The sequence below is a fragment of the Physeter macrocephalus genome, chromosome 11 (genome assembly GCF_002837175.3).
Source record: "Physeter macrocephalus isolate SW-GA chromosome 11, ASM283717v5, whole genome shotgun sequence".
NCBI lineage: Eukaryota > Metazoa > Chordata > Mammalia > Artiodactyla > Physeteridae > Physeter > Physeter macrocephalus.
Genome location: NC_041224.1, coordinates 25,563,258 through 25,586,065, shown reverse-complemented (window position 1 = coordinate 25,586,065; position 22,808 = coordinate 25,563,258). Strand labels below are relative to the sequence as shown.

The 22,808-nt window shown below is 42.4% G+C and overlaps 1 protein-coding gene across 1 annotated transcript in view; it reads left to right on the top strand.

The window, feature by feature from the left end:
* Positions 1–22,808, top strand: part of DHTKD1 (dehydrogenase E1 and transketolase domain containing 1) — a 51,978-nt gene that overhangs the window by 12,102 nt on the left and 17,068 nt on the right. Inside the window, exons 2-10 of the mRNA XM_007129293.4 lie at positions 3,098–3,253; positions 4,625–4,836; positions 5,593–5,787; positions 9,719–9,988; positions 12,525–12,696; positions 13,882–14,080; positions 16,490–16,802; positions 17,742–17,826; positions 18,296–18,435. Of these exons, the coding sequence (XP_007129355.1) occupies positions 3,098–3,253; positions 4,625–4,836; positions 5,593–5,787; positions 9,719–9,988; positions 12,525–12,696; positions 13,882–14,080; positions 16,490–16,802; positions 17,742–17,826; positions 18,296–18,435 (1,742 nt within the window). The remainder of the gene's footprint in view (positions 1–3,097; positions 3,254–4,624; positions 4,837–5,592; positions 5,788–9,718; positions 9,989–12,524; positions 12,697–13,881; positions 14,081–16,489; positions 16,803–17,741; positions 17,827–18,295; positions 18,436–22,808) is intronic.

The following is a 22,808-nucleotide window of genomic DNA, read 5'->3' as shown; positions in this document are numbered from 1 at the left end:
CGGGGCATGTGGGATCTTCCCGGACCAGGGCTCGAACCCATGTCGCCTGCATTGGCAGGCAGATTCTTAACCACTGCACCACCAGGGAAGTCCCAAAATTAGGAATTTTGACATAGGATCATCACTAAGTTTTTGGTCTATTGCCTTTATATGTGTGGAATATATACATGCAAATGCAGAGACATATATGAAGTATATAGATACTAATATGCTAGATATACTATATAATGAAATATATATTATACACACATTTTAACGAAAATCAGGCTTATGCTATAGATAGTGTCTTTTAGTCTTTTTTCATCTAAACAAACTGACGCTTTTCCAGTAAGCCTTCTCCTACAGCATTATCTTGTGATGCCTTTCGGCCAGTGGGTATCAGTTAACACCGCGGCAAGTCCCTCAGAGGACTGGGCGTTTGTAGAGCGTTAGAGGACTAACTACAGGGAAATGTCAGTGAGGAATGAGGAGGCATTGACTCCACCTTCAGTCCTGGAGGGATGTGTGTGGGGGTGACGAGTAACTTCACCTTCCACTGGTGTCCTCAGGGGAAAGCAGGTTCCCGGGACGACAGGCGTATAAGCAATGTTTAGGGAAGAGGTGAGGAAGGTAGGGAGATCTGTTAAGCATGGAACAGAATTCCAGAGGTCCTAATGGAAGGATCTGGGAGACAGAGAGGGAAGAGATATGGGACTGGGTCTGGTAGAAGAAACCAGAGCAGTGAAATGAGGGTCTGAGAGAAAATAGGTGGTCGGGATGGATGGAGGATGTGCCCCAAGGTGGGAGGGGAACAGTCCTCTCTCTCTGGCTCTTCCAGAATAGTAGGTGCCATGTGTTCTTTGGAGTGAGCAGCATCCTTTTGTGCCAACTCCCCCGTCAGTGTTCTAGAGTATCATTAAAAACTTGGCTTTTCAGTTAGAAATTTCCGTTAGAAATGGAAGCAGTGATCCCTGAGCTGACGTGGTTCACTAAAGAGAACGTTTTCAAAAGAGGGCTAGTAGAAGACTTCCCTGGCGGTCCAGTGGTTCAGTCTCCGCGCTTCCAATGCAGGGGGCGTAGGTTCAATCCCTGGTCAGGGAACTAAGATCCCACGTGCTGCGTGGCATGGCCAAAACTTTAAAAAAGTAAAAATAAAGCATTAAAAAAAAGAGGACTAGTAGATTGTGGTGAGAATGGTGATGATAACCCTATATATTTACCATTGGACTTACCCCACTAAGGATGTGGTTTTGCAGATGATATTGGAAGTCGTGGATGAGATGACCCAGAGAGAAAGTAGTTTGAGACGAAGACCCAGGGCAGACCTGGGGATAACCAATATTTTAGAGGTGGACAAAGAGGAAGATCCCCTAACCCCCTTCTCACCGGGCAAAAGTGATTGAGGTTGAGTAGCCAGCGAGTTAGGAGGAAACCCAGGATCTTGCAATGCCAGAGAGCCCAGGGAAGCGACTGTTTTTAAGGAGGAGTGGCCAACAGGGACAATGCTTTAGACAGATATATCTGTCTGCATTTTAGCCAGAAATATGAAGGTGTCCTACTTCATAACCAGAATAGAGACTATAGTAAAATTATATATGACTCCTCCAGCTTGAAATCAGTTCATTTACTGGGATTGTTTGATGAGTTTATTAGACATAGTGTGGATCCTCTTAACTGCCGGATTTGTGCCGACACATCCTACATATTCGTATGAATATTGAATGCATGTTCAACACACCTCAGTTCTTTCCTCTAAGCCTGTGACAAGAGATACACTGCAGTACCCTGAATACAAACCCCAGCACATAAACATGTAGCTCTGAAATCACTGTATGGCAACACATGTTCATAAAACGGTCATTAAGTATTTCAAAATATGCTAACAATTTTCTTTGGGTTCTGAAAGTAAAAAATGCAAATTTTTGTAATGTTCAGAAAATGTGTGCCCTTCATAGTGGATTTGCTCATCTTCAGAGATTTGTGGTTGATTTGTATAAGACCACCTTGATGAACTGAAGGTTAATCGATTGTGGGCTTGAAGGATTTTCTTCCAAATTTTAGAAGGGCTTTCCTGTGGGAAAGGGAAGAAAAGCAGCTTCTGGCTCAATATAAAATCATCTAAGATAGAATTGGATTCATTGAAAGATAATGATTCCCCCTTGAGTAGAGACTGGGGAATTACTCATTTAAGGCTGTACAAACGGGATTTAAAAATTGTTTTCATTATGTGAGTAACAAGATAATTTCTAAGGTCTTTTCCTAGTGTACGATTTCATGAGTGTATGTACCTGGGGTCTTTAAGAAATAAGGAAGGATGGGACTTCCCTGGTAGTGCAGGGGTTAAGAATCCGCCTGCCCAATGTAGGGGACACGGGTTCTATCCCTGTTCCGGAAAGTTCCCACGTGCCGCAGAGCAACTAAGCCCGTGTGCCACAACTACTGAGCCTGCGCTTTAGAACCCACGAGCCACAACTACTGAGCCCGCCTGCCACAAGTACTGAAGCCCGCGCACCTAGAGCCCGTGCTCCGCAACAAGAGAAGCCACCGCAGTGAGAAGCCCGCGCATTGCAACGAAGAGTAGCCCCCGCTCGCCGCAGCCAGAGAAAGCCCGTGCACAGCAACGCAGACCCGATGCAGCCAAAAATAAATAAATAAATTTATTTAAAAAAGAAATAAAATAAGGAAGGAAATGTAACATTGATTTTGTAGTTCAAATTGTCTGTATTTCTAATGTACGGTATAAAAAATCTCAAATAATAATTAAGAGGACTATAATTATCCATAATCTCAGCATTTTAACAGTTATTTTCAATTTGGGGTGTTTCCTTTTAATATCTATCCTCGTGCATAATTAGTTTCACAAATGTGCACTTATAGTTCTGTTTCCTTTCTGTATTTTTCAGTGACTTTCGCTCTCAGGAGATAAATTTAAGGAAATAAGTGTGTTTTCCTGGAGTCTGTTAGTCTTTAATCCTGAAAACCACTGGCAGCTGTGGTGGGTAGGAGCTGTGTGTTTAAAACTGTCCAAGGCTACAGAGGCTTCTTTGAAAAACTGATTTTGCAGTTTGTGGGCATTTCCTAAACTACATTGTTCTATTGTTTTTTCCCCCTGAATTAGTGGACCATGGCCTTGCCAGGTTGGTGACGGTATATTGTGAGCATGGCCATAAAGCTGCCAAAATCAACCCCCTCTTCACTGGCCAAGCCCTGCAGGAGAACGTGCCTGAAATCCAAGCCCTCGTGCAGACCCTACAGGGACCCTTTAATACCGCAGGTAAAGCCCATCAACAGTGGACTATCCGCGTGACAGTTAACTGCCAGTGAGGTGGGGCTCCTTTCTCTGTTCTTGAAGGACCCACATGCCCACTGGAGCTGAGGCTTCCACGGGTGTGAGGAGACAGTGAGGGGCACATTCGAACACTGTCTGGGAGGAGCAGTGTTGGGGTTCTAGAATGGTCTTCTGATAGGGCACGTTTCCTCTGTATTCAAATCATATATACAACGGCCAAAGGGTACAGGAAAAGGTGCTCAGCATCACTAAGTATCAGGGAAATGCAAATCAAAACCACAATGAGCTATCACCTCACACCTGTTACAATGGCTGTTGTCAAAAAAAACCCCAAAGATGGATAAACAACACGGTCCTACTGTCAAGCACAGGGAACTATATTCAATATCCTGTGATAAACCATAATGGAAAAGAAAATGAAAAAGAATGTATATATATGTATAACTGAATCACTTTGCTGTACAGAAATTAACACAACATTGTAAATCAACTATACTTCAATTAAAAAAAAAAAAACCCAAAGATACAAGTGTTGGCAAGGATGTAGAGAAAAGGGAACTCTTGTGCACTGTTGGTAGGAATGCAAGTTGGTGCAGCCACTATGGAAAACAGTATGGAGGATCCTCAAAAAATTAAAAATAGAACTACCATATGATCCAGCAATTCCATGTCTGGGTATAAATCTAAAGGAATTGAAATCACTATCTTAAAGAGATATCTGCACTCCCATGATCATCACAGCTTTGCTCAATCAGTATCAAAGATCTAACGTTTATTATAAGAAACCATACACAATATAAAGAAAATGTTGGTTTGTTAAATTCATCTTGTAGGCTTAGGCAAATGACTGATAATTGATTTGGTGCGGGGCCAATCACGTACTACAAACCTTTTCTCTGGCTAAGATTCAGGGAGATTTCCTTTTACCTTAGAATATTGCATTGCTATCAATATTAATTCACATTAAGACGAACTGTGCAATAATAGGCATTGCTTTATAGATATTAATAAGACTTGAACGTTTTGGTAGATAGATAGATATTTCAGGTAAAGGTAGTACATATGATTTGTAGCTATAAAGCGGTAGGTTCACAATTTAGTTCGAAATGACTATAGAATCAAAATTTGGCATAATGCATCATGGCTCTGTTCGAGAGAAGGAAGATTTTTATTCCCTCTCCTTTTAGTACCTTATGGCCTTTGATCATATTTTTAGTTTTGCCTTTAGAAAAATCTAGATAACCCAAGTTACTTGGAATGAACTGCTCTGAATTCAAATAAGGATCTTGGTACGTTCTATAATTAGTTACATGGTTGATTATTCTTTAAAACGTTCCCTTTGATTCCATTTCATAGGATTACTGAACATGGGGAAGGAGGAGGCCTCTCTCGAGGAAGTGGTAGCCTATCTCAACCAGATCTACTGTGGGCAGATTTCTGTTGAAACCTCCCAACTTCAGAGCCAGGAGGAGAAAGAATGGTTTGCCAAGCGGTTTGAGGAACTGAAAAAGGAGGCATTTACCACGGAAGAGCGAAAACATCTGTCAAAACTAATGCTAGAATCTCAGGTATAAAAGTAGCAGCTAATATTCAAAGAAATAGGTTGACTCATTTTCTACAAAGACATAAATATTGAAGAGAGGGAGTTAAGACATGAACTCTCTGAATGTAGCCCCATTTACCCCATGGCCTCAACACAGGGGGCTGTGTAACACATACCACTTTATTCTAAATAGAAAAGAGGAGATCACCAAACAACAGAACTATTGGTTCTTCTCAGAGTCAATATGTTTTATGTATTTGTCTATTCCCTCTATAGAAGCCTGCAAAATCCATAAGATCTTATTTTATTACCTGAAGTGATAGAAAAAAAGGAACTGTATGTGGAAGAGGCTCTCAATACAGATTAATGGGATTGAATGTCTGCCAGGGCTGTGATCAGGACTCGGGCATATCAAGATAACAAGAAACCTGTTCCCAATAATGTGGGTGGTTGGCTAGTTTGCAGCCCAGATGAAATGCTGTTGTAGAGCCCTTTGCTAAAACTCAAGTCATGGGAAAGGCCCGGCATTCTGAGGGGATTCCTGTTGGGGTGAGTTCTTCTACCACTCAGGTGGTTTTCTCTGCGTCCCTGCGGCTGTCTGGTGTCCTCGGCAGGGCTTTCCTGCCTGGCTCTGGGTGACTTCTGCGCCTCTCTGCGGTCTGTAGTGAAGGAACCCTGTTGCAGCTGCTTGAAGTAGTGTGGGGTCTTCTTAAACGTGTTTGACTTTGACCCAAGTAGTTAGCTGTCCTGTAACTAATGCGTCTGACGTGGTTTTCCATAGGAGCTTGACCACTTTTTGGCCACCAAGTTTGCCACGGTGAAGCGATACGGAGGCGAAGGAGCTGAAAGCATGATGGGCTTTTTCTACGAGCTGCTGAAAATGGCGGCCTACAGCGGGGTAACCGATGTCATTATTGGGATGCCACACAGAGGGAGGCTGAACTTATTGACAGGCCTTCTGCAGTTCCCTCCAGAGGTAAAAGACTTTCTGTGTTTTCCACTATTCCTGTACAATTGACTGTAAAAGAATAAAACCAATGGTCATAACTGCTTTTAGAAATCCGACTAAGCATATGAGCCATTTGTCCAGGAGACAGCTTAGTTAATTTTTTTTTTGATTTGAATTTTATTTTATTTGTTTATTTTTATACAGCAGGTTCTTATCAGTTATCTATTTGATACATATTTGTGTATATATGTCAATCCCAGTCTCTCAATTCATTCCCCCCCGCCCGCCGCCACTTTCCCCCCTTGATGTCCATACGTTTGTTCTCTACATTTGTGTCTCAATTTCTGCCTTGCAAACTGGTTCATCTGTACTGTTTTTCTAGATTCCACATATATGTGTTAATATACGATATTTGTTTTTCTCTTTCTGACTCACTTCATCTTAGTTAATTGATGAAACCTGTTGCTGTTGGATGGCCCTCTTCTTTTTCCTTTTGTTTGTTTATTCTTTTGGCCGTGCCACATGGAATGTGGGATCTTAGGTCCCCAACCAGGGATCGAACCCGTGCCCCCTGCTGTGGAAGCACAGGAGTCTCAACCACTGGACCACCAGGGAAGTCCCTGGACCTGGCATTTAGTTTGATTTTCTGTATCAACTTACAGAGGTTCTTCACTCAGGGAAGTTAAAAGTTAGTTTCCTACGTATGCTGCAAACAGATAAATTCTGTTCTTGGAAGCATGCTTTCCCTATTTCATAAAAATCATTCAAACAAACACAAAGATCTGTGCAATTTGATACAATTTTACCTTACAAAAATGTCATTTTTACCTTCCACTTATTTGCAGTTTATAGTTAATAGATTGTATGAAACTAGTAACACATTGTTATCTCAAGAGACCCCTCTAAGTGAGTGGTTTTATAGGTTATTGGATCTTGGTGTTCCTGTTCTGTCCAACTCAGCTGCTCTGTAAGTCTCAAAAGACTTGAGGGTCAGGATGGAAGATTTGATGTCAGGGAGCATCAGAGAGACTCAATGTCTGATAAGGTTGTAGCCATTACACATGGATAAACCTCTTTACTGTTCTTGGCCGGGAGATTAAAAATAATTATAAACGTTAAAGGACCTTTCAAAGTTAGATGGAGTTAACGGAGCCTATGGAAGGATGTGTTATCCTTGAGAATATTAGAAAGAACACATGGGAACCCTAGTATGCTGTTGGTGGGAATGTGAATTGGTGCAGCCGCTGTGGCAAACAGTATGGAGGTTCCTCAAAAAACTAGATATAGAACCACCATATGACCCAGAAATTCCATTCCTGGGTATGTATCTGAAGAAAATGAAAACTCTAATTTGAAAAGATATATGCACCTCAATGTTCATAGCAGTATTATTTACAATAGCCAAGATACAGAAGCAGCCTAAGTGTCCATCAACAGATGAATTGATAAAGAAGATGTGGTGTACACACACACACACACACACACACACACTGGAATACTACTCAGCCATAAAAAAGAAGCAAAATTTGCCATTTGAAACAACATGGATGGACTTGCAGGGTATTGTGCTTAGTGAAATAAGCCACACAAAGATAAATACTGTATGTTGTCACTTGTATGTGGAATCTAAAAAATAAAACAAACTAATGACTATAACAAAAAAGAAACAGACTCACTAAGAGAACAAACTAGTGGTTACCAGTGGGGAGAGGGAAGGGGGGAAGGGCAGTATAGCGGTAGGGGATTGAGAGATACAAACTACTTTGTAAAAAATAAATAAGCTACAAGGATATATTGTACAACACAGAGCATATAGCCAATATTTTATAATAACTATAAACAGAGTATAATCTCTAAAAATTTTGAATCACTACATTGTACACCTGAAATTTATATAATATTGTAAATCAACTATACCTCAATTCTAAAAAAAATTTTTTAATGAAGAAAATATATGTGATGTCATGTCTAGGGGCCAAGCTTTACCTTTATTGTTCATACCTCAGTGTTTCTGATGCGAAGAGACTGGTAACCAGCTTTGAAAAGACACCTTAGAAAAGGTAGAATACGACAGAATAAAGTAATGGACAAATGGAGACGTGCTTAGATATCTGCAGAAATTCTCTCTTTCTTTTTTTTTCTTTTTGGCCCACTCCATGCGGCTTGCGGGATCTTAGTTCCCTGACCAGGGATGGAATCTGCGCCCTTGGCAGTGAAAACGCAGAGTCCTAACCACTGGACCGCCAGGGAATTCCCCTGTAGAAGTTCTTAAACCAAAAATTGCATTCCTAAAATATCCCAGACAAAATAATTACTGAAAGACACAGAAATGATTATCAATGATCATATTTGTGAGAAACACATCCATCCCTATACTGTGTGAGTTTGTATGCTCCTATTTGCAGATAGGGCAATAAGAAGCTTTTGTGAACTGGAGAAGCTTTTGGGTCATTCAAACCATTTGGCCAGTAGAGAATAACATGCTGTTTTTGGTAAATACCTTGGTTTGAGACCCAGATTTGTAGCCGAGGACCTTAAACCATCTAGTTAATTTCTCTTGCTCTTTCATTTTTTTTTTTTTAAACTCAAACTCCTAATTTACCCCTCCCCTTCCCCTTTGGTAACCATAAGATTGTTTTCTATGTCTGTGAGTCTGTTTCTGTTTTGTAAATAAGTTCATTTGTATCATTTTTTTTCCTTTTCTTTTTTTTTTTTGGCCACGCTGCGTGGCTTGCAGGATCTTAGTTCACAGGGACTGAACCTGGGCCCTTGGCAGTGAAAGAGCAGTCCTAATGACTGGACTGCCAGGGAATTCCTGTATCATTTTTTTAGATTCCACACATAAGTGATATCATATGATATTTGTCTTTTTCTGTCTGACTTATTTCACTTAGTATGATAATGTCTAGGTCCATCCATGTTGCTGCAAATGGCATTATTTTGTTCTTTTTTATGGTTGAGTAATATTCCAGTGTGTGTGTGCACACACACCATACGTTCTTTATCCATTCATCTGTCATGGACGCTTAGGTTACTTCTGTATATTGGCTATTGTAAATAGGGCTGCAATGAACGTTGGGGTGCGTGTACCTTTTCGAATTAGAGTTTTCTCTGGATATATGGATCATGTGGCAACTCTAGCAACTCTGTTTTTAGTTTTTTAGCTTGTTCATTTTTAAAATGGGTAGTAACATCTATGTCATAGAAGACTGTGAAGATGAGGTGACAGAATGTATGCAGAGAAGTCCTTTGAGAATTGGACAATATAGTTTTTAAGACGCCACTTGCGCTAAGCAATGTATGTCATCCCCTGACTAAATGGGATTAAATTCTTATTTTCCTCTCTACCTTTAACAAGAATAATACAAATTCTTTTGGAAAATACATACTAACAGGTGCATTTAAGAAAAAATATTTTGCTTATTGCAAGGCAGAAGTATCTTACCATCTGCATGAGGCTAGCCTCTTCTGAAAGTGTTGGAACTTCATATGACTGAACATCTCCAAATAGTTCTGTGCATTCGAGCAGTTACAAGTGTGTGCTTATCTTTATTTATTTATTTATTTAAGTTTTGGCTGCGTTGGGTCTTCGTTGCTGCCTGTGGGCTTTCTCTAGTTGCGGCAAGGCGGGGCTACTCTTCATTGCGGTGCGTGGGCTTCTCATTGCAGTGGCTTCTCGTGTTGCGGAGCACGGGCTCTAGGTGCATGGGCTTCAGTAGTTGTGGCACATGGGCTCAGTAATTGTGGCTTACGGGCTCTAGAGTGCAGGCTCAGTAGTTGTGACGCACGAGCTTAGTTGCTCTGCGGCATGTGGGATCTTCCCGGACCAGGGCTCGAACCCGTGTCCCCTGCATTGGGAGGCAGATTCTTAACCACTGCGCCACCAGGGAAGTCCCTATTGTGTGATTTTAAATGAACCATCTCTTCCCATTTTTTCTTGTACGTTTATTCGGCGTAGCTGATGTTCCGTAAAATGCGAGGCTTAAGTGAATTTCCGGAAGATGTCTCAGCCGCTGGCGATGTCCTGTCTCACCTGACGTCCTCGGTTGACCTGGACTTCGGCGCGCACCATCCCCTCCACGTGACAATGCTGCCCAACCCCTCACACCTGGAAGCCGTTAACCCCGTGGCTGTTGGGAAGGCTCGCGGGAGACAGCAGTCCAGGCGGGACGGGGACTACTCTCCAGACGGTTCGGCTCAGCCTGGGGACAAGGTCATTTGCCTGCAGGTACCAGTAGCTTCAGGAAGGGAGGCCTGAGGTTGGAAAGACCCGGAAGTAAGAATGTCCAGGTCGGTAGTTACGACAGGAGATGGCAGATGTTCCAGGTGAAACTGAGATGAACTTTTGGGAAAAGAAGGTTTTTGGGGTTCTTTAAAAAATTAATAGCAGATGTGAGGTGTAGTCTCAAGGCAACTGACTTTTATTTTTTATTTTTTATTTTATTTATTTATTTATTTTTTTTTTTTTTGTGGTATGCGGGCCTCCCTCTGTTGCGGTCTCTCCCGTTGCGGAGCCCAGGCTCCGGACGCGCAGGCTCAGCGGCCATGGCTCACGGGCCCAGCCGCTCCGCGGCATGCGGGATCCTCCCGGACCGGGGCGCGAACCCGGTTCCCCTGCATCGGCAGGCGGGCGCGCAACCACTGCGCCACCAGGGAAAGCCTTGACTTTTATTTTTGACTGATTTTTAAAAATTTTTTTAATTAATTTTTTTATTGGAGTATAGTTGATTTACAGTGTTGTGTTAGTTTCAGGTGTACAGCAAAGTGAGTCAGTTATACATATACATATATCCACTCTTTTTAGATTCTATTCCCATATAGGTCATTACAATACAGTAGGTTCTTATTAGTTAACTATTTTATGTATAGTAGTGTGTATATGTCAATCCCAATCTCCCAATTTATCCCTACCCGCCTCAAGGCAACTGATGGAGGCCCTAGCAATGGGAAGGTGTGGGCTGGAGATTTCGCTAAGCAAAGCAGTGCTTCCTTTCTTAGCCAAAATGTTTTACCTATATACAAATTACTCTTTTAGGACGTCGTCACTGTCATTAAAAAAATCTGCTTCCAAGGATTCCTTCTTTTTATTTATTTTATTTATTTATTTATTTATTTTTGGCTGTGTTGCGTCTTCGTTGCTGCATGTGGGCTTTCTCTAGTTGTGGTGAGCGGGCGCTACTCTTCGTTGCGGTGCGCCGGCTTCTCATTGTGGTGTCTTCTCTTGCTGCGGAGCAGGGGCTCTAGGCACTCGGGCTTCAGTAGTTGTGGCTCGAGGGCTCTAGAGCGCAGCTCAGTAGCTGTGGTGCACAGGCTTAGTTGCTCCGCGGCATGTGGGATCTTCCCGGACCAGGGCTCAAGCCCGTGTCCCCCCCTGCATTGGCAGGCGGATTCTTAACCACTGCACCACCGGGGAAGCCCAAGGATTCTTTCTTCATTCGTATTTAGGTCTTTTATTTCTGCTATTATTAGAGCCACAATGGTTACCATATCAGGTCATTTTAATTAATTAATTAATTAATTTATTTATTTGGCTGCGCTGTGCAGCTTTCAGGATCTTAGTTCCCTGGTCAGGGATTGAACCTGGGCCATAGCAGTGAAAGCGCCGAGTCCTAACCACTGGACCACCAGGGAATTCCCCACATCAGATCATTCTATTCTTTAGCTGAGCATTTTGGCTGTTTATGATAGTAGCCTTTTATTTGATAACTTTTTAATTAAAATACATTTGTCATATAACATCATGTAAATTTAAGGTGTACAACATACACCTTATTGATATAACAGCCTTTTATACAGCATGAAGTCAGTGGAGCTCATACTTTCTCCTAAGGTCTGCAATTCCCTCATTATTTGCTTTCAAGTTTTCTAAAAAAAATTTACCCCCTTTTCTACCACCTTCCGTTTACCAGTTTTTTAAAATTAATTTATTTTTTATTGAAGTATAGTTGATTTACAATATTGTGTTAATTTCTGCTGTAAGCAAAGTGATTCACTTATACACATATGTATATATTCTTCTAAAAATTCTTTTCCATTGTGGTTTACCACAGGATATTGAATATAGTTCCCTGTGCTATACAGTAGGACCTTGTTGTCAGGGTGTGTGCTATTATGATCTAGCAGACTTCACAAGTTCTGGAAGAATAGCACATTTCAGAGATTCTCTTATAATAGTATTTTGCTCTTTCCCCAAAGCCTCCTTTCACTTGTGTATGATATACTTACCCCCCCATGCTCCTGTCTTTGCTGTCACATCATTCTCTTTTATGTTCACAGTGGTGGCTAATTCACCCAGTGGGAATGAGGTGATGTGAGCTACACACAGTCTTGTTTTGGGGGGAAAATGATTGGGGAAGAGTGAGAGTTCGAAGCTGTGCATTGGTCTTAGTGTCTTGCAGGCTGTTTTCATGATTGCTTTACTAGAGTTGATTTTCCTTCTACACCTCCAATCGCCCTTCCTTCTGTGGTGCTGCTGTGAACACTAGCGTGTTGATGGGGATGTGAGAAGTGATGGGTATAGGTGATGATGTGGGGTGGAAGGAATAGGTCAACTGGTGGTAGCTGCAGGAGGAAAAGGGCTGATTTAGCATCTTTGAAAGCTGCTTGAGATCAGCCTAACCATTCTAGGAAATCTATAACTGGCAGATTTTTAGGAGGGCAGGGGAGCAGTGAGAGCATGGTTGTTTTTATTCCTGTTACTATTTGAAAACCTAAATTTCTCCATCCCTTATGTTCATTTTCTTTTTTTCTCCCCCATGATCTAGGTTCACGGTGATGCTTCTTTCTGTGGTCAAGGGATTGTTCCTGAAACATTTACGCTCTCTAATATCCCGCATTTCAGAATTGGTGGGAGTGTCCATTTGATTGTCAATAACCAGCTGGGTTACACCACTCCTGCAGAAAGAGGAAGGTCTTCCTTATACTGTAGTGACATTGGTATGTAACACAGGGAAGAGTTGATGCTGTGGAGTCAGACAAGGAATTCCTGGAGAAACTTCTAGTTCATTCAGAATAGCGAGCCTCACTGCTGGTCCCATTTTAAATTTTGGATCAGATATGGTCAATGGTTGTTAATATTCCTTTAAAAGTCTGAGTGTGATCTTGAAATCCAAGGAAATAAAACAAGAGTAGAATTTAGAGGGTGCAATCTCAAAATGCTTAAGTATCTAGTTGAACGATCTGCTGGAATCCAGAGATAACACAATTAGTACAGCTAGAGCAATTGTCTTTAGGATATTCAGATTTGGAGTACCCAAGATCACAGTCAAAAAGGATATGTTCAACCAGTAAACTTGGCCAAGTGGTCTGGTTGGAAATCAGATGTGAAGAAGCAAAGTCAGCTTGTTTTAACCTGTGGAAACTAGTAGTATTAAAAGAAACACAGGGCTTTTTATTATTCATTCCCTATTTCACAGAATTTCCAGAACTGTTAGATGGTAAGAACTGCTCTGTTTTTACATCCAGAGCCTGGCCTGGATGCCTTTTGGGTCTCCCTATATGAATTTTTTGTAATTAGTTAGGTAGAGATCTGAAAATTCATTCTCAATCTTCTCTTTGGAGAAAATCCATTTTTTTCTTGGATACATCCTTTAATGACCCTTTTATCTCAGGAAGAAAGATAATAGTCATGATGATAATAACAAATAAGTATCAGTTATGATGTACCAGGCTCTTTTAAGCACTTTATATGCATTAACTCATTGCCTCTTTAGGACATCACTAAGCGGTAAGAGCTATTATCCCAGTGTTGCAGACAAGGAGACTGAGATTCATAACTTTACCAGGATCACACAGAGCTGGGACTTGAACTCATGCTTGTCACCTGGCCTCTAAAGTTCAGGTTTTTTTTTTTTTCATAAAGTGCGGGTTCTTTTTTTTTTTGGCTGCACCATGTGGCTTACAGGATCTCAGTTCCCCGGCCTGGGATTGAACCCAGGCCATGGAAGTGAAAGCCCAGAATCCTAACCACTAGGCCACCAGGGAACTCCCAAAGTGCAGGTTCTTAACACCCAAGCCAAACTACCCCTAAGGACAAGGGCTGTCTCCCCATGCGGGCAACAGGACTTGGGGGTAGGTTCATGGGTTGACTAGCCGGCCTCATCTCCAGCTTCTCTGCCTCAGGGAAGCTTGTGGGCTGCGCTATCATCCACGTCAATGGAGACAGCCCAGAGGAAGTGGTCCGGGCCACGCGACTGGCGTTTGAATACCAGCGCCAATTCCGGAAGGATGTGATTGTTGACTTGTTGTGCTACAGGCAGTGGGGCCATAATGAGCTGGACGAGCCCTTCTTCACCAACCCGGTCATGTACCAGATCATCAGGTACAAGGATGAACCGTCATGCGATGTGCCCTTTCCCCCACAGTGCTCACATTATTATTTGTGTTAGACGCTCTCCGGTAGGGCGACCAGCTTTCCCAGTGTGCCCGGGACATGAAACTTTCAATGCTCAAACTGGGACAGACCTGGGCACACTGGGATGGTCATCCTATGGGTCACAGGAAAGCACCCCATGTTCTTCCAACTCTACGTATTTCCTCAATGAATAGCCAAAGGGCGACTTCACCCCCTCACTTAGCAGAGGGAGGACTGAACGGAAGGCGTAGGCAGAGCCTTGCCCGAAGCTGCTCAGCGCGACATTGACAGGAGCAAAAACAGAACCTCCGTGATTCACTTCTGCAAACTATAGACATGGACCTACTTTGTGCCTTGGCAAGAGGTTACATGATGGATTTTTACGAAGTTCAGAACTGCACTGTCCAGTGTGGAAGCCTCGAGCCATAAATGGCTGTTGGACACTTGAAATGTGCCAACTCCTGAAGGAGATGTGCTGGGAGTGTAATATATACACCAGATTTCAAAGACTTAGTGTGAAAAAAAGAGTGTAAATGATCTCGATAATAAATTTTATATTGATTAGGTATTGAAGGGACAATATTTTGGGTATATTGAGTTAAATCAGTATATGATTAAAATTAATTCCACCTCATGCACCTTTTCTAATGCGACCACAGGGAAATTTTAAATTACCCATTGGCTTGCATTATATTTCTGTGGGACAGCGCCAAGTCAGAAGGTTCACGTGATGGAGAGGAGTATGTTACTTTGGGATTTCCTATTTATTTATGTGTTTATTTATTTGGCTGCACCAGGCCTTGGTTGCGGCACGTGGGATCTAGTTCCCGGACCAGGGATCGAACCCGCGCCCCCTGCATTGGGAACACGGAGTCTTAGCCACTGGGCCACCAGGGAAGTCCCAGGCTTTCCTTTTCAGATGCTAGAAAGTAAAGTAGATCCCTCTTTCCTGCTTTATTTCCTCATAGACATAAATTAAAGCAGAGGAATAAACTTGGTGACATTTTATGGGCCTTTCTGGTCGTACGTAGCAGACTGCCCTTCTAAGAACAAATCTGGTTTCTCCATTTAGCTTTGAACTTAGCACCTGAATGACTTGATGTGACTCAGGACCCTGCTTTTAAAAATATATCCTGTCTACCTCTCACTTTTTCAGGATTAAATATGGTGATCAATGTGACCAGACTTGGAAGTTTAAAGTATTAAGCGGATACAGAGTAGCATCATCGTTATTTCTATTGTTGTAAAACCTGGATGCTGAATAGTTACAGGCTTCTTCAAGCAACCTGAAACAGATGTCGGCAACTTTAGGTTCAATCCTTTTTGAAATAGAGGGATGCAGAATAGGTAGACAATATAAGTCAGCCTTGTAAATAACTGTCCAGAATTAACAGTTTGTAAGAAAACTCTACTACTCATTACTTCTGCCTGACTGCAGACAAAAGCTTATAAAGATAAATTTGTGGGCTTCCCTGGTGGCACAGTGGTTAAGAATCCGCCTGCCAATGCAGGGGACACGGGTTCGAGCCCTGGTCTAGGAAGATGCCACATGCGGTGGAACAATTAAGCCCATGCGCCACAACTACTGAGCCTGTGCTCTAGAGCCACAACTACTGAAGCCCGTGTGCCACAACTACTCAAGCCCATGCTCCTAGAGCCCGTGCTCCGCAACTAGAGAAGCCACTGGGATGAGAAGCCCACGCACCGCAACGAAGAGTAGTCCCCGCTCGCTGCAACTAGAGAAAGCCCACGCACAGCAACACAGACCCAACGCAGCCAAAAACAAATAAATAAATAAATTTTAAAAAAGAAAGAAAAAGATAAATTTGTTTTCACTTGCTTGCCTGAAAGAGGTGGTTACTCACCACTGCCTTTAAAAAACAAATTTATTGGAGTGAAAGTCACATGACGTAAAATGGACCCTTTATTTTTTGGCTACACCACGGGGTGCGTGAGATCTTAGCTCCCCGACCAGGGATCGAACCCGTGCCCCCTGCAGTGGAAGTGTGGAGTCCTAACCACTGGACCGCCAGGGAATTCCCTAAAATGGACCATTTTAAAGTGAACGATTCAGTGTGAATTAGTGCATTCCCAATGCTGTACAAGCACCCCCTCTTTCTAGTCCCAAAACATTTCCCGTGTGCATTTTTATAGCGACGACACTTCAGAATACCTTTGACAATAACTGTTTCTGTCTCTTTTTTTTTGGCCACATTGCATGGCTTTTGGGATCTTAGTTCCCTGACCAGGGATCGAATCCAGGTCCACGGCAGTGAAAGCCCGAGTCTTAACCACTGGACCGCCAGGGAATTCCTGTATCTGTCTCTTTGGTTTTTACAAATCATATTGAGTTTTGTTTCCCTTTTCCTTGGACAGAGCCCGGAAGAGCATCCCCGACACGTATGCAGAGTACCTTGTGGCCAATGGACTCATGACCCAGGAGGAGGTGTCGGAAATCAAAGCCTCCTACTACGCGAAGTTAAATGGCCATTTAACTAACATGGCACACTACAGCCCCCCTGCCAGGAACCTGCAGGCCCACTGGCAGGGCCTGGTTCAGCCTGAAGCTTGCATCACCACCTGGAACACAGGTGTGCCCCTTGACCTCCTGCGGTTTATTGGCAGGAAGTCTGTGGAGGTGCCGGAGGAGCTCCAAATGCACAGTCACCTTCTGAAGATGCACGTGCAGGTAGGGAGCCCGGGAATCTCTGGGAATTGTTTGTCCATCTCTCCCAGCAAGGAATTGGTCTTGGTCTGGTCTTGTTGGTTGGCTAATGCGCTTGGCAAATATTTATTGTGAACCACTCCTAGCGGTGTTTTGGTACTGATCGTCAATTAACTCAAATTTTGTCTACTTCTATTTTTCCTCCACTTATTCTTTCAGTCATTCATCAATACATTATATATACAGGTACTGCATGCACATTATTAAAAACACAGCCATACAGGAATGCCCTTTTTGGTTTTTCTGAGCAGTGAGCAGGAGACACTTTCATTTTGAGGAAGGTGGTCGGCGTTTGGCTTAAATAAAATAAATAAAAATCAGCACACATACTTCCGAAAGGCAATCATTTACACCCTTAAGCATGTTGAGGTTTTACATGTTGTCTCATGTTAAGGATGGATTGACAAACTGTCATGGTTTGCCTGTGGTTTCCTGGAACGTGGGACTTGCAGTGCTAAAAGCAGGAGGAGAGCAAGGAGATAGAGGTCTTCATCGTTCTTGAACTTGGATGAAGACACGATGAGCTCTGGATTATTTTTAAAACACTAACTTCGTTTGTAAGTTTCTATTATGGGTATAGAGACTATTAAAACAATCTGTGTACTCACCATCAGGCTGAAGACATAGAGTATTACCAATACCGTTCCTCTCCCCCCCTCCCTGATGTCTCCTCCTCCCATCCATCTGCTCGGTTAACTGCCCACCAGAGTGCCTGTTTGTTTTGCCTGCTTTCAAACATCATGTACTTGCTGTCATACTCCGATGTTTCCTTCTGCACTCTCTGTCGTATTTAATGTTATGTTTTTGATTCTTAACCATTGTTGCCTTACATTTTTTGAACTCAATGTGAAAAAGGATGGGAACTCTTTAAAGTTTCTTTTCCCCTCCCTTTCAATTTTACAGTCCAGAGTGGAGAAAGTGATGGATGGAACAAAGTTAGACTGGGCCACGGCAGAAGCTCTTGCCCTGGGCTCATTACTTGCTGAAGGTAAGACATTTCTGGGTAGCTGCACAGCGGGTAGGGGGTGCTTTACCTGACATTTCTTATATGTGACGCCTGCAGTTTTGAGTTACAACTACCTTGTATTGTTTTTATTGACTAGAGAGGTTCTCAAATGTGTTAACATTTCTTACCTGAAAACATTATTTAATCCTGGTATAAGTCATGTTGACAATCTTCATCAGCGAACAGACTATGGAAGCAAAGGACTCAGTGCTGGATGTATTGGAAAGACATTTTCCTTTAAAAATTGTAGGACAAATGATGACTCATCATTCTTAATTAGACTACGGAGTTTTGAATATAGGACAGGTATATTTTAAGAAGGATAATCTATTGTCCTAAGGACAGTTCTCAGGATGAGCCGATGTATAAGAATTCAGTGTCACCAGGCCTTATTATTACTTAGGTTATTCATGGGAATCTGGATTTTTTTTCTTTTCCTTCTTGCTTTAAGGTTTTAATGTCCGTCTGAGTGGCCAAGATGTTGGCCGTGGAACTTTTAGCCAGAGGCACGCAATGGTTGTTTGCCAGAAGACCGATGACACCTATATCCCCCTGAACCATATGGACCCTAATCAAAAGGGGTTTCTAGAGGTAGGCTGTTTTATTATCTAGTATAAACCTCAGGTGCTGGTGATTATAGCTACAGGCTTCATAGACCAACTGGAAACAGATGTCGGAAACTTTGGGTTCAGTCCTTTTTGAAATAAAGGGATGCCGACTGGGTAGATAATGCCAGTCTATGCACTTGGAGTGGAAGTAACAGACTAGCGAGTAGACTAGAGCTGTTTTACCCTGGCTACTTATCTGTAATCATGTAAATGGGTGTTCATTTTGTCAATCCAAAATTGATTATATAACCTGCTGGTTGCTGAATTCATTAAAGTGAGTCGAAGATGTGGATAATAAGCCAACATTTCTTGCCAGCTTAAAAAAAAAAAACCCACTGACTTAAGGTTACTTTACTCCCTAGGGTTTAGCGGGCTTGACGAATGTATCCATTGCCATGTATTTCTCTGTGCCAGTTGCTGAGTTAGATTCATTAGAGTCAAGAGCAGGGCCTGGGTCTTTTCATTTTTGTTTCTCCAACAACTAGCATAGTGCCTGGCACATGGAGTTTATGAAATTATCCTTTAAGGTACAGTTAGTGGTGCGTCATCTTTTTTCCTACTCTAGCCATTTGTTTGAGAGTATTGGATTCACTGATACTCGATTTTTTTTCAATAAATTTATTTATTTAATTTATTTATTTTTGGCTGCACTGGGTCTTTGTTGCTGCGTGCAGGCTTTCTCTAGTTGTGGTGAGTGGGGGCTACTCTTCGTTGTGGTACGCGGGCTTCTCTTTGCGGTGGCTTCTCTTGTTGCGGAGCACGGGCTCTAGGCGCGCAGGCTTCAGCAGTTGTGGCACGCGGGCTCAGTAGTTGTGGCTCACGGGCTCTAGAGCGCAGGCTCAGTAGTTGTGGCCCACAGGCTTAGTTGCTCTGCTGCATGTGGGATCTTCCTGGACCAGGGCTCGAACCCGTGTCCCCTGCATTGGCAGGCGAATTCTTAACTGCTGTGCCACCAGGGAAGCCCAATACTCAATATTTTTTTAAAAAAATTCACTTTTGTCAAAAGCAAGCTTCCAGGACAATTACTTAAAGGACATGCAGCTCATCTTTTCTTTAAGTTAGTCTAAAATCCCCTCCTTGATCAGTATCTAGATTGGTGACCTAGATACTGAAACACTTCGTTTTTCCCCACCCAATGTCTTTTATTGATTTGTGATTTGATATATAGTATAAATTAATTTTGAATATTGCTATTTAGAAAGCCCCAAGTAAACGTCTCACATCTGTTATGGGGATACTGTCAAAGGTTTCATTTATTATCTAACGCTTTGTCCTTTATATGAAGACCCTAGGGGGGACTCCTGCTTGATCTTGGTATTGAGAGGAGTTGTAGTTCCCTGAGCAGTGGCTCGTCTTTATTGTGTGTACATCGAAAATTCTGCAACCGATCAACCTTCCCTTATCAATAATGCCTTCTGGGAAGGGGTAGAGGCCATGGCAGCCTCAAGAAAGTAGGTTACCAGGTTGTATGTTTTCCCCAGCCCTGTTGGGTGTGTCAATCTATTTATTTTCTTTCTGTCCACCTACTCTTTTTTTTGGCTGCACAGCACAGCTTGTGGGATCTTAGTTCCCCGACCAGGGATTGAACCCATGCCCCCTGCAAAAGAAGCATGGTGTCCTAACCACAGGACCACCGGGAACTTCCCTGTCCACTTACATTTAAACTATCATTTTGTGTATTATCTATATTTACAGGCCATCTTAAATAATTTTTGGAATAAATGAAAGCATTAATAGATTCAACAAATTAATGTAGATAAGGGTATACAAGTATATGAAGTACAATAGATGCATAGGAGAAGGGGCAGCTAGGTTACTTGGGGATTAAAAGGAAGAGCTTTAGAGAGGAGGCCGGATTTGAGCTGGGACTTGAGGGACATTTGGAATTGCCTAGTGTAGTAAATGTAGGGAGAACATTCTAGGTGGACACAGTAGTGTGTACATAAGCTGTGAAGTAAGAGGCCCTGACCTCATGCTCAGGGAACTACATATAGCTTCATGTGACTGGAGTTTAAGCTGCAAAGTGGATACAGAAGTAAAAGAAGAGACGGGCCAGTCAGGACTACCCACGTTGTGACAGACTTTGAGTGTTACGTAAAGTAGAAACCATGGAGGAATTTTGAACAGGTGATCAGATTTCCATGTTAGAAAGAGCACTCCTGATGATACTTTGGAAGCCTGAGCTGAAGAACGGTGAGACTTAGGACAATTTCTAAGGAGGCTTCTCAGTCATCTAGGCAGGGAGTCCTGGAGCTGTGAATTAGGGCAATAGCAGTGCAGAGGGGAGATGGGGCCAAGATTGGAGAACTAGTTAGAAGACAACAGCTACCGGTCTCAGTGGTAGGTGTAGGGAGTGAAGGAGACCAGTCCTGGTTATCTCCTAGCTCCCTGACTAGGACAGCTGGCATATGATGATGGCATTTACCCAAATAAAGAGTAAGGGGGAGGAACAGGTGTGATAAGGAAAGATGATGGACTAAGTTTTGGACATTAAACTTTGACATAGATCTTTCAGGTAATTAGATATGTATGTCTGGAGTTAATGAAGGAATCTGGTCTTGGATGTCTGTTTGGAAGTCATCAGGGTGTAGGAGTGTTTGAAGCCACAGGGGCGGGAGAATCTCTCAGAGAACAGAATGAGAACAGATAGGGTCCTGGGAAAAACAACTTTTAAAGGGCTGGCAGAGGAAGCGTTTTCCAGCGTCCAGAGCGTCCAGAAAGGCAGGAGGAGAGCTTAGAGTCCCTGTGTCATTGAACTTAAGGAGGGAGGAATCTGAAAAGAGGAAGAATAACATGGCCATTGGATTGAGCAACTGAAAGGTCAAGGTTGACCTCCTCTAGAGCTATTTCTGTGGAGTGGGGAGAGCAGAAGCTAGATTGTACTAGTTGAAGGGTAGACAGGGGTGCAGGAGGTAGAGACAACTAGATTCGATAATTCTTTCTAGAAGCCTGACTGTTAAAGGAAGCAGGAGCTAGAGAGCACTGGCCAGGGGAATATTCCTTGTTTTTTGTTTTTTGTTTTTAAATTTATTTTTTTGGCCGCACTGTGTGGCATGTGGTATCTTAGTTCCCCCACCGGGGATCGAACCCTTGCCCCCTGCATTGGGAGCACAGAGGCTTAACCACTGGACCCCCAGGGAAGTCCTTTCTTGTTTTATTTGTAAGCTTTTGATTGTTCATTTGCCAAGAGGAGAAAGCCAGTGAGGAGAGGTTCAGAAAAAAGGAGTTTGGTGATGAGCCGAGTGAAGAAGCAGAAAAAAGGTATGGATTAGAATATGAGTGGGTGTGTCAGCCTTGGGTAGGAAGAGAGATGGGGAATGAGGTGAAGACGCAGAGGTGCAAGTAAAGCACTCAGTTCAAATCCCGTTGACAACAGACTCATGGATCTGAGAAATATAGTGTCTCTTTTCAAGTTAATGTCTTATAAAGATCATAACTGAAATCAGATAGAAATCAGGAAAGGTAAACTATGCATAATCCCGCCATACTAATACATTATCTGTTTTCATTTTTGGTTGTTGTCATTGAGTGCTTATCCGTATAAATCATGCATTTTTATGGTTGTAATCATAGTAGAGATGAAATTTTTTTCCAGAGTTTTTTTTAATTAAAAGCTTTATTGAGAAAAAACTCATAGAATTCAACGTTTCAATGTGTACAATTAAGTGGTTTTCAGTGTATGCAGTGGTGCAACCATCACCACTATCTAATTTTAGAACATTTTCATCACCCCTAAAAGAAACCCATACTTATTACCAGTCACACCCCATTCCTTCCTTCCCTCAGCCCCTGAAAACCACTAATCTACTTTCTGTTTATATTGATTTATCTATTTTGGCCTTTTTATATAAACAGACTCATAAATATGTGGCTTCTTATGACTGGCTTCTTTCACTTAGCATTGTGTTTTCAAGGTCCATCCATGTTGTAGCATGTGTCAGTATTTTATCCCTTTTTGTTGCCAAGTACTATTCTATAAATATGTAACTTAAGGACTTCCCTGGTGGTCCAGTGGTTAGGACTCCACGCTGCCACTGCAGGGGACGTGGGTTTGATCCCTGGTTGGGGAAGATCCCATATGCCTCGCAGCATGGCCAAAAAAAAAAAAAAATAATAACTTAAAAAATTTTTTTTAGAAAAATGTTGAAACAAACACAAAATTACAAAAAAGTTGGATGTATAATGCAAAAGGAACTTTTTCTCATTCTGAGACATTCGAGCCATCCAGATGGAAACATCAGGTTGCCAGCCTGATGCCCTACATGTGTATTTCCTACAAACTAGGTCATTCTCCTACATTACCCCAATGCAACCATCCAAGTCAGGAAGTTAACAGTGAGACATGAAGACATCTGG